Source organism: Trachypithecus francoisi, unplaced genomic scaffold (genome assembly GCF_009764315.1).
Source record: "Trachypithecus francoisi isolate TF-2019V2 unplaced genomic scaffold, Tfra_2.0 Lachesis_group1, whole genome shotgun sequence".
Taxonomy (NCBI): Eukaryota; Metazoa; Chordata; class Mammalia; order Primates; family Cercopithecidae; genus Trachypithecus; species Trachypithecus francoisi.
In genome coordinates, this window is record NW_022681454.1 from 104,455,492 (window position 1) to 104,467,765 (window position 12,274).

Here is a 12,274-nt window from a genome sequence, read left to right on the forward strand (position 1 = left end):
CCTCTTCTCAAGCCTCCAAGGGCGTATATTGGGTTGGTGGATAATCTGCTTACTCTATTGTTTCCTCACTGGTTCAGATCTTGCTATTTGGCCTGGCTCGCTCCTACATCCGAAGAGCTTTCCCTGAAAGTTCCTATAATACCTTCCATAATCAGAGGTTAAAGCAGTCAATAACCAAAGTTCGCATCAACCTAAAAATAGATGAAGATAAGTTAGTTTCTACTGAGGAGAGGTTCCAATGGAGTTGCTAAAACTTACTCTTGGCATTAGCAGAGTGCCTGTTGTATGGAATTTGAAACTAATCTGTAAATTGGGGAAAATCTTGAATTTGCAGCCAGTCAGATTTCCCAGGGGTTCAGAGGGTAGAAGCTACTTAAATGTTTTCAGTGGCTGAAAACATTTGTGTTCAACAAACAAACTTCATGGAACATTACACAGCTTTGGATCTCCTCTTTGCTTGTGCTGGGGGCTTTTGTATGGTGCTGAATAAAACTGAATGTTGCACTTACTTCTCCTCTAATTTTACTGCTACAGAAAACTTACTTTAAAAGGTGGCAGATACTGCAGTTTCTCTAGACACTGCTGCTGAATATATTAAGGAAACTTCTCAGGGGAAAGGAACACATGATACATTTATGGGAGCAGCTTATAGTTGGTTTGCAGGCATCCTGGGTAGTGAAAGACAAGCTAGGCTATTCCAAACTTTTCTAATCTTTATGTTTCTTTATCGGATCTCCAGGTTATTATAACTCATGTTACCAGGTTAACTACAAAAATGGATACCTCTTTATATCAGGCCATAAGGCTGAATCAGGTCATTCAGTGAACTATGGTCATTGTAAAAAGTAAAGTAGAGGTTCCTCTTCAAAGGCTTTCCTTTCCTTCTCATTAGAAATAAACAGTAACCTCTCTTAGAAGCAAAATTTGTTCAAAGACCTGTGCTAACATTCTTAAGTATCTGTTAGCTGTAATAAAGAAATCAATGTACTTTTATGTTTTTAGCTCCCACAATTTAGCCTAAATATTTGCCCCGGCATGCTTATACTGGTCCAAGCGAGCATTAGGTCATAGCCTGTTCCTCCTTATTTGAAAGTGTTTTTACCTTTCTCAGCGTTCCACAAGTTACTTCCTCCTTCCTTTGTTTTCCTCTGCCTTTGCCTCTTTTAAAAAGTTGTAAGTTACTAGCCAATCAGGACAAATATAGAATGTGAGGTCCTGTTCCAGCCACTGGAAATCGGACACAGCAGTAAGGTGGACGTGTCAGGTTATGAATGACCCTGTCTCCTTTGTTTCGTGTACTCTCGTGGCAAAACTGCTGATGAGTGTACCCTTTCTGCAGAAAGTAAAAATGGCCTTGCTAAAGAAATTAAATTTATGTTCAAGTACTATTTCTTTAAGGCCCCGAGAAACAAGCATTTCTAACAGTCCTTAATTGCCATAATGCCCTAAATTAGATTATGACCAACTGGACTCAAATACTTTGAACTATCTTTATTGCCTGAACTTTGAATTGTTTGATTTCGATCAGTTTGCGGACACTCCTGTTAAGGTGTGTACCTCAGTTTATTGCTATTCTCCTCCTTGTGGCCATAACAGTCTCCCTGATGTGTTGTTTCCCCTCAAGAGTCTTAAATGTCTCTATGCAGCCATCCTTTGTACACCAAATGGTGTTATTACAGTTAGAATAACAACATGAAGAAACTATAATCACTCAATTAATTTGACCTTGTGACTTCCATACCGAGACAAAACAAGGTTCTGGTCAATCTCTTAAAAATGAGAGGCTGAACCAAAGCAGGAAACTGTTATTAAATTAAATTTGGCCTAAAGTTGCCTCCCTACCTAGCAAAGTATAATCATACTTAATATGTAAATAAACTGCAATGTAACTTGAGAGTATGTTCTTCTAACAAGTGGTCAAGTCTTGGCCAATCACAAAAGCGGAGCTTTGAGCCCATTACAGGCTGCAAAAAAATCTGTCTATAAACGCTGCTTGCCCACTGTTACTGGCTGGAGCTCTCTGAATCTTTACTGGTTCAGGGTACTACCTGATTCATGGTTTCTTTGCTCAGATAAACTCTGCTAAACTTAATTTGCTTAAAGTTTTTCTTACTAACAATATTTAAACATAAAGCAAATAAATTAATAAAAATCCTATATCACTAAGTTACAGTAATTATAAAGTGTTCACCTGAGTGAGAAGACTGGCCAAGTTGCTATCAAGTCTTCCATTATTTGACATTTCTTTCCTATGCTTTCTAAAAGTATTCGTTATTCCACAAAGGTTGCTCTATGACCTTAAACCGTCCACATGTTCACTACACTGATAGACGTCCAATGTCAAGATGGGTAACTAAAAGTCAACTCTCCCTTTACCTTCCCTGAGCCTGATTTTTGCACTGGAACTCATGGGTCACTAGGCATTTGTTTTGGATGTTCGCAGTCTAAATTTCTTTCCCTTTTAGGGGAAACAATCACTGTTCACGGGATTAAAATAATCCCGAGTTGATTATTTGGTGACATCAACCAAGGGTGCACATTTTGGATCCGTTACCAACACAGCCAAGCAGCACATATTTCTTCAGAGCCTAGATATGCACATGTCATCAAAGGATAGCATTTACAAAGTCAGTATGACTCACTTCATTGAACAAGAGGCCAGTGGCTTTTCAGAAGAAGGGTCTGTTCTCGGACCCACACCAGAACGCCAGGCGCCAGGTCCCGCTGCTCAGCAGGTCTCAAGCCCAGGCTCACTTGGCGCTGCGGCTGCTTGACAGCTGAGAGCCAGCGCACGTATACCCGCTCAGCGCTGGGACCTTACGGCCCAGGCCAACGGGAAGAGAGGACCTCAAGGCCCCGCCCCGCCGCCTGGTGTCGTCACGGTGACGCCGGGGGGAGCGCGGGAGGCGGGTCCGCGTAGGTCCCCACCCCAAAGGCTGTCTTTCCGCCGCTACCCGCCACGCGCGTCTTCTCCGCCCGCGTCTCATTGCTGTTGTCACCCGCTGCCACACCATGGCCTTCGTCACCAGGCAGTTCATGCGTTCCATGTCCTCCTCGTCCACCGCCTCGGCCTCGGCCAAGAAGATAATCGTCAAGCACGTGACGGTCATCGGCGGCGGGCTGATGGGCGCCGGCATCGCCCAGGTGAGCGGCCCTCTCTGCAGCGTGCCCACGCGCTTGGCCGCCCACCCTGAGGTGGAAGCGCTGGCGCGACCGGCCGCGAGGGGCCTGCGCCAGCCCGACACCAGGGGGTTTTCACCCCGCCCCTTCCCAGTGTAGCTGAAATACCTCGCTTCTGGGCCTGTGAGGGTCCAAGTCTCACTCCCCTCAAAAATCAGGGTTGGGGGCCGATCCTCAGTTTACTCGTTTGGAAAATTCTGGCCGCTCCTAGGGTCCGCGGAAGGTTCCGCGGAGAGTGGCGGTGAATGCATTTTGGAACCGGGCCGTGCGAGAGAAGAATTATATGTGCGTAAGGTTCAGGCATAACGCGTTTGCTCCTGCTCGGCTCAAACGGGAGTTTGCTGTCAAAGACGTGAACTGCGATCGATCAGTTTTAATTTTATTTTATCAGTTATTTTTGATTTTTATTCTGTAATTGTGCAGTCTTTGTCAAAGTAGTTTTCTCTCCTAAACGGCCTCCCGGTTCTCCCCGGTCTTTCCTTGGCTTCCTGGATTGTAAAGAATAGTAATCATGACTTTTGTAACACTTGGTCAAGTCGTCTAATGGGAGATTGCTGAGGTCCTGGTTTTGACCTTTGAAACAGTGCCGGCTGTGCAGAGTTCTGAGCTTGCGATTTTGGCTCTGCAGCGAAATAAGTCTCTCTCTCTCTCTTTTTTTTTTTTTTTTTGAGTCGGAGTCTCAGTCTTTAACCCAAGCTGGAGTACAATGGCGCTATCTCGGCTCACTGCAACCTCCGCCTCCCGGGTTCAAGCGATTCTCCTGCCTCAGCCTCCCTAGTAGCTGGGATTACAGGCGCCCCGCCCGGGTATTTTTATATTTTTAGTAGAGACAGGGTTTCACTTTGTGGGTCAGGCTGATCTCGAAATCCTGACCTCCGGTGATTCGCCCGCCTGGCCTCCCGAAGTGCTGGGGTTACAGGCGTTAGCCTCTGAGCCCAGCAGGAACAAGTCTTATCCATCATCTTCAGGACTTTTCCGTTGTTCTGCTGAGCTGTGGTTCAGGCTCAGTTGTGCGAGTGATTGATTACCTAGTTACTGTAATGCTTGTACTTTTTTTTTTTTAAATTATTCCATTTCAGCTCACATAGGAGAACCATGGTTTTCGTATCCTAGCTGATTATATTCTTAGCATTTCAGTCCTTTGCAACTTGGTTTGTTGGGCGAGGCAGTTATAGTCGTCTAGTTTTTCTTGGGGACAGTACTACAGTGGCTACAGTCATGAGAGAGTTTACTTTTTCAATGTCTTGTTTCCAACCAAGTCCACGCTTTCGTGCTTGCTTTTTAAAAACAAAAACAAAAAAACCTTTTACTATTAGGTATTGTATATCTCAATTTTCTTCTCCTTGGCAAGTTTTTTGCAACATTTTTATTTGATTGCATCTCCTTCTAAAATCGATATCCCTGTTATGTTTTATTTATATGAGTTCTTACAGTCTCCCATTTCCTCTGAGACCATAATTTTGGACATACATTGCCATTTTTATTGTGTGGATCCCCTGACTGCTAAGTTATAGTATCCCCATAATCTATGTTGTACATGGGCTGGGAGGAGTAACTCCCTTTAACCTAAAAGTTCCACACATTTGTACTCGAAAGTTTAGTTTGAATGTGTGTATATCCCCAGGGTCCACCAAAATCTCCCAAGGCTGTGAGAGTGAGATTTGTTGTGAGCAGGAATAAAACAATGTGTTTTTTAAAAACATTTTAACAACATCTTAGTAACAAAATATTAGGGCCATAAGCAGCCTGCAGGGACATTGTGGGAAATGGGTCCAGAAACTTGTGGCTGGTGTCCTTGAAGACAGCAGTGGAAAGGATTAGAAACTAAGTAGAAATCATCACTTCAACTTTTGTAGAAAGTCAGGGTGCTTAGTTCTTTGAATGCTGCATCCATCATTGACCATAAAAGGATGTTGTGTTGCATTAAAAGGCAGAGGGACAACACCTAAAATTACGGGTATGGTGTTGGAGCTTTCACCTGACAAAGGAGTTAGGAGGAATGATTGACATTAATGGAGAACACAGATTTGTGCTTGTCAATCAAACTCTTAAATAGTTGGACCAGGGAGTGCCTTTTGAAACTTAAGAGAAAAAAAGCTTTATGCCGTAGGCTGGACACATAATGGAATTGTCATTCTGAAAGGTTATAAAGACTAGAAATCTATAAAGTGGACGACCATGAGAAACAGTAGTTGCATCCTTATGTAACACAGTTTGGAAAAGCCTCAGTTACTTTAGTTGACAGCTCCAATCCTGTAAAACATTTGTGAACAATGCTTGCCTGTGGTTTAACTGATCTGGTTTTGCACTTTACCCTATAGCATGCAGTTCTAGGCAGTATTGCTTCATTTTTTATGCTCCTTGACCAACAGCTTTTGGCATAGGGTAAATCTGTTTTGCTTATTGAGTGCCAGAGAGGAATTAGTTGATGTGTTTTGAGTACAGATGGGCTGCAGTTCAATATAGGAAGTTGGATGGTCTGCATGCTAGCTCTGCCTCACGCTGTGTTAACATGGGAAAGTTACTTTACCTCTGTGTCTGGGTTTTCTCATCTCTAAAGTAGTACTAATACTAGTACTGGCCCCGTAGGGAGAGAATTGAATGAATTAGCTTATGTCAAGCACTTACAGTGGTCTGGCACATAATAAGAGTTCACAGAAAGTTAGCTGCCTTTATAATAATTATCTTCGGCCAGGCATGGTGGCTCAAGCCTGCTATCCCAGTACTTTGGGAGGCTGAGGCAGGCAGATCAGCTGAGGTCAGGAGTTCAAGACCAGCCTGGCCAGTATGGTGAAACCCCGTCTCTACTAAAAATACAAAAAAATTAACCAGGCATGGTGGCATGTGCCTGTGGTCCCAGCTACTTGGGAGGCTGAGGCAGAAGAATCACCTGAACCTGGGAGGCAGAGGTTGCAGTGAGCCAAGATCGCACCACTGTTCTCCAGCGTGGGTAACAGAGCGAGACTCTGTCTCAAAAATAAATAAAGAAAGAAAATCATCGTCATCTTCATTGCAGTTGTCCTTGTCCTTTTGCCCTTTTCCCCTCATATCCACTTCCATCCTGATCATAGCTGCTGAGGTAGGCCTGTAATGTTTAGATGGAGAATATTGGTCATGATTCCGTGTTCCATCTTGCTTAATCTTGAATGCACATACCCGCTGATGCAGCAGTGGGTATGTTTTTTCAGGGACCTCTGAAAGGAAGGAGAGCACTTTTTACTTACCCCCCATTTTATTGTTAAACTTTAGTAAAGCCATAAAAGTACAATCACAGACCAGTATCGAGGTTATATTACTAATTTTCATTAGCTTAATTTTCTTGAACTTTCTGACGTAGTTTTAATGTTAGTCAAGGTGCAGTTCTTATAATTGTTAATAGTTTTGTTTGTCATTTTAAACACGTGTTCCAGTTTGTGCTCAGCAGGATGGAAAAATAAATAGATTTTGTGGGAGCCTGATGCATTTCTCAAGCAATTAAGCAATGTAAGACACGTTCAGTGCTTAATTACATTTGATCAGAGCACAGGCCATTTGTACATGTGTATTTTCCGAGAGGATCTACTTTGCCTGTCATTTCTTTTGTTAGTTTTAAATTAAAAAAAAAAAAAAAAATCCCTTAGACTGCAGGTTAATATTTAAAGTTAACTTGTTTCATGTGTTTGGTTATTATACACTTCTGACTTGGTTTTGATTACTAATTTATCTTCACTGGACACTTAGGCCAGCAAAGAAGCTTAGAGGATTAAATGAGCCTTGAGTGAGGGACAAGTTGTTTTTTTGCTTTATAAGAGGAAAAAAGAAAGGAAGAAAGCTAATAGCTGTGTGCATTTCTCCAGTAATGGATCCTTTCTAAACTTTGCTTCATATATTGCATTTTTTCGTATGAGGAGCCCAGAGAGGATGCATAGCTTTCATTAGATTACTTGTGAGGACCCCGTGGCCTCCCTGGAAATGGGGCACTTCGGATGTCCCCCTTCAGACATTTACATGCTCTCTGGTGCAACCTTCTTTTTAGTGCAGTACACTTCTTTGAGGAAGTGAGAAAATTTGCATCTTAAAGGGGGTTGGGGGTAGGTTCTTCTCTCCCAAAGGTTGCTTTTTTTTTTTTTCCTCCTTTTTAAAAAGCAAAAAGTGCATATTTTTTTCTAGAGAGAGCTTCTTTGGCGGTTAAAAACAAAGTAAGGGCAAGGAGAGCCTGCTACGTTGCAGGCATTTTGTGTTACTCTACCATGCTTGATAGGATTCAAATAGACCTGAAAGCTTCTCTCCAGCCACTGGGTTTGTTCTCTCATCTCTTCTCCTTGCCCCCAACTCTGCATTTTCTGATGCTGAAAAGGAGAGTGATCAGAGTTGTTTCATATTTTTTTTTTTAGCTTTATTCTCTTCTTCTATGAGTGCAGCTCTGTTGAGGTTTGCTTGCAAAGCAGTGCAGACGCCTAGAAGAAGTTTCAGGATCACAGGAGACAGGTATAGTTACCTGGCTGTAAGCTCTCCTTTTGACTGTTCCTTATGGAAAGAGTATTTGTACTCCCAGTTGTTACCTTCCTACTGAAGGGCATGAGATGTGTCTGTTTCTTATGAAGTTTTCCCCCCCACTTCCTGAGTTGTTGCTTAGTTCTTTGTTGGGCTGTTCTCTGCTCTTGGTTGAGGTAATGGGATGTAGAACCACCCTCTATTAGCATATTAGTTATTGGACTTGGGGTGAGGTTGAAGATACTGTCATTCCCAGAGGGTAGAAGAGGTAGAGCTGACAGGTAACAGAAAATAATGCTATAGGATATGTTTGGACATTTTGTAGAGCAGAAATGGCACTTCAGTCAGTCAGGTTTTGGCGTTTTCCCGCCATGTCTTGCCTCCAGCTTTAGTCACTTGCCCCTTGAGTTTCTTCTTTCTTTCCCTCTCCCTTCTTTCTTCCTTATCTGTGGTAGGCACACGTACCTCACTCGCCAGTTCTACTGGGACCACAGGAAGATAATGTGGCTGTTCTCTGTGGCTCTCCTTGTTATATTCATGATGTTATTATTTCTGGTAGTGGTATTTTAAGCTCAAAAGTACAGGCTATGAGGTCCCTGCCAGGGTTTAGATGCTAGCCTTCCTATCCTGCCTTTAGGAACCTTGGACGAATCACTTAACTCCTCTCTGCCTCTTTACTTACCTGGGAATAATGAGACTCACCTCACAGTTGCGAAAGTTAAATGAACTAATGTACAAGCTCCTAGAATAGCATTAGTGTATTTGATAGTAACTGTCCGATAAATATTAGCTGCTTTCATATAGACCCTCAGACCTGATCTAGTGAGGATTTCTCTTAGATTGTCTTCACTGTCTGAAGAGATTTGATATAGGGAGTTCCAACAATTCTAAAGATGTTAAGACTTCTTTATGTGGGTTGTTGAGAAAGGTAATCTTAGTGTACTATTTACTGGTTTCTGTAGAGCTAAAACCACTCTACAAAATGTGACACTTTATTCAGTTCAAAGAATTTTGATTTCTTTAATTTCATGTGACTGTTACAGTAATCACCCCTGCAGAGATGGTTCCTGGGGTCAATGGTCGCAGGCAGAGCCGGGGCCTGAACTTGAGTTTCTCTTTTGTTCTGCTGCCTGTAAATCCCCAAGGCTGAATTCAGTTCTGCCTGCACCTCTGGCATGTGCTATATTGTGGGGAGAAGTGTGGCATCCATGGCAGAGGATCCTCTGTGCCTCTCTGGAATCAGTACATCCCAGGTTGACGTCTCCTTGGCTCTGGACTCAGTTAGTCACCTGCTGGTCGTCTCCCATCAGGGTGCTGTGCTGCCATCCTTCTGCCCATCGTAGACTCAAACTCTCCTGCCAAGACCTAGTTCATTATGTTCCCTCCCTTTTACCCCTCCAGCTTTTTCCAGAGAGCTTGCTCCTCCTGTTGCTGCAGTTGTTCTTCCAGCCACATGTACTCTGAAGATGGGATCACAATCAGTGTCTTCATACCAGAAAAGGCTCTGTAACTTTTCTGTCCAGGGAGGGCTCTTTGCCTTCTCCTTTGCAGTTCCTAGACCAGGTGTGTTAACCTGAATTGTCATGGGAGCCTCTTAATTGGTCCTTTCAGCAAAAACTAAAAGAAAAAACCCACTCATCATGACAAACATTGTCATATTAATCTTCCTAGAGAGACCTTTGGATTTATAACTCTCCTCTACCTGGAAAGTGTCCAGCATAGCAACATCTTCCAGGGATTCTTAAATATAACGATGCTGTTGACATGACTGGTTATCCCTTTACCTTTTCAGAATTTGTAGGAGGTGAGAAGTCTGGGAGAGGTTATCTGGGTTATTATGAAACCTACACACTTAATGAATTTTTAAAAAAACTGTAACAGAATTCTAGTCTAAAAATGGGGGCACACTTTCTTTGCTCTTTAGAAATACTTTTTGAAATGTAAAATTTTAAGTCTAATAAAGGAGGCTGGCCAATTAATTTAACTGTTTCAAGAACAACCCAGGCCAGGCGTGGTGGCTCATGCCTGTAATCCCATCACTTTGGGAGGCTGAGGGGAGCAGATCACTTGAAGTCAGGCACTCGAGACTAGCCTGGCCAACATAGTGAAACCCAGTCTGTACTACAGATACAAAAATTAGTCAGGCATGGTGGCACATGCCTGTAGTCCCAGCTACTCAGGAGGCTGTGGTGGGAGAATTGCTTGAACCCGGGAGGCAGAGGTTGCAGTGAGCCAAGATCACACCACTACACACCAGCCTGGCCAACAGAGCAAGACTCCTTCTCAAAAAAAGCGGGGGATCATCCTCAGCAGAACACCTTCTGCTAATTGTTGAAGTCAGGGAAGACAACTTGTGCTGATGGCAGAGTTCAAGACATTACACAACCAGAAACAAGCATAAACCCAGAAATGCCAGCCCTGAGAGATGCAACTGACCTATGACTGTTTTCCTCTCTGAATCAAATCTTGAGAACCGTAAAAGGCAGGCCTTGCTGTCAAGGCGTGGCAGCCTCTGAAGCACAGTTGGCCTCAGGGAGCTCTGACTCAGTCTACTTATTTTGGGGATCTGAAGAAAGTCAGAAACCAGATATGGTAGGTAGTTTGCATAACTTTAGGATTTTCCAGAGAGAGGATGAAAACGGTGGCCCTCCTTGTAATGTCTGGGCACATGGGACATCCAGTGGAACTGTTGAGGAAGGAGATGGGAGGGAGACCAGTCACCACGCCAGCTGATGTAAGTCTCATAGACTCACCACTCAAGTTGTGCTTCAGAGAAAGCTGCTTCAAGTCTTGATACATTTACAAAGATAAATAAATCCAGTGTGCTTCTGCTTGGCATGTTTACTTGGTCCTGTGGTCAGAGTACTCTGGGGCTTTGACAAGTGTGCTAAACACTTAGCCTATTTTTACAACTCTGAAGCACCCGTGTCTAAAAATACTTCCTCTCTGGCTGAGCCTGCCTTCCACCAGGCCTAGAAAAGTTGTGGAGCTGAGGACATAGCCTTCACATAATTTTATTTTTCCATTGCGGACTGCTTTTCCTCAAGGTCTTACCAGCGTGTAGGTCCCTGTAACATAAAACATGAGTTCTCAGTGGGTTGATTTAAATTATGATCACTCAAGTTAAACTGTCAGGAAGAGTCCTCCTCATTTGTTGTAAAGATAACATATCTATGAGAGGAGAAAAATAAGGCCTTTTTTTTTTTGTGGTTCACTCCTCCACTGCCTTCTCCATCCCAGAAAGTTGGCGGTAACTTGGGTGTTACTACATAACTCAGGAGAACAAATTTGACTTCTTTCTTTGCAGTTCTTTTCTAAATAAGAGCTTACGTTATCAGGAGAGGCCATCAGCTACAGCAGTGGAAAGAACACCAGGTCTCATCTTGACTTTACCAATAAATGTGTTTATTCAGTCAACATTCCTTAAGGGCCAGCCATAGCCAGGCAGGGTCTGGGTTCTCTGCACAAAGATGAATGACATTTGGTCAGGAGCCTACAGTAGAGGAGTTCAGATTACTATAACACAGTTTGGTCGGTGCTGTGGTACACGGATGCAGAGATGTTACAGGGCACATGGGGGACATCTAGCTTGGGGCTGAGAGGATCTTGGGGAGTAGGCTTTCTATCTGGAAATGATTCTTTGTTTTGTTTTGTTTTGAGACAGAGTCTCACTCTGTCACCCAGGCTAGAGTGCAGAGGCATGATCTTGGCTTACCGCAGTGTCCACCTCCCAGGTTCAAGCAATTCTTCTGCTTCAGCCTCCTGAGGAGCTGGGATTACAGGCACACATCACCATGCCTGGCTAATTTTTGTATTTTTAGTAGAGACAGGGTTTCACCATGTTGGTCAGGCTGGTCTCTAACTCCTGACCTCATAATCTGCCCGCCTTAGCCTCCAAAGTGCTAGGATTACAGGTGTGAGCCACCACACCTGGCCGATGCTTAGGCTTGGTTAATAGGTGAAGTTGGGGAGAAGGTGAGGCCAAGAGAAGGGCTGGAGTTAAGGGGCAGATGTAGGGAGCTACCAGCCTTGTGGTAGTGTTAAGACTGTCATGCATGAGGCAACAGTGAGTGGTGTGTCTGGAGAGGAGGTGAATCCCAGTCCTTTAAGGGCCTTGCATGCCATTTGTGGAATTTAAGCTTTATTTGGTAATGGGGAGCCATGGAAGTTTGGTGGAGTAAGTGACACAGACAGAAGTACCTCACACAGAATTGCATTTCAGGTGGAACACTATTGCCTATATGTATGACACATCTTTTTTTTTTTTTTTTTTTTTTTTTGTGATACGGACTGTCACTCTGTCACCCAGGCTGGAGTGCAGTGGCACAATCTTGGCTCACTGCGACCTCTGGGTTCTACCCTCCTGGATTCAAGTGATTCTCCTGCCCCAGCCTCCCAAGTAGGTGCGATTACAGGCATGTGCCACCACACCTGGATAATTTTAGATTTGTTTTTGTTTCAGTTGTGGTAAAATACACATAACATAAACTTTACCCTCTTAACCTTTTTTTTTTTTTTTTTTTTTGAGACAGGGTCTCATTCTGTCATCAGGCTGGAGTGCAGTGGCATGATTTTTGGCTCATTGCAACCTCTGCCTCCCGGGTTTCCCGGGTTCAAGCAA

The 12,274-nt window shown here is 43.5% G+C and overlaps 1 protein-coding gene across 1 annotated transcript in view; it reads left to right on the forward strand.

Annotated features, from left to right (window-relative positions):
- The first annotated feature begins 2,864 nt into the window (after nucleotides 1–2,864).
- Nucleotides 2,865–12,274, forward strand: part of HADH (hydroxyacyl-CoA dehydrogenase) — a 45,674-nt gene continuing 36,264 nt past the window's right edge. The window contains exon 1 of the mRNA XM_033214951.1: nucleotides 2,865–3,144. Coding sequence (XP_033070842.1) covers nucleotides 3,013–3,144 — 132 coding nt within the window. The 5' untranslated portion in view covers nucleotides 2,865–3,012. The remainder of the gene's footprint in view (nucleotides 3,145–12,274) is intronic.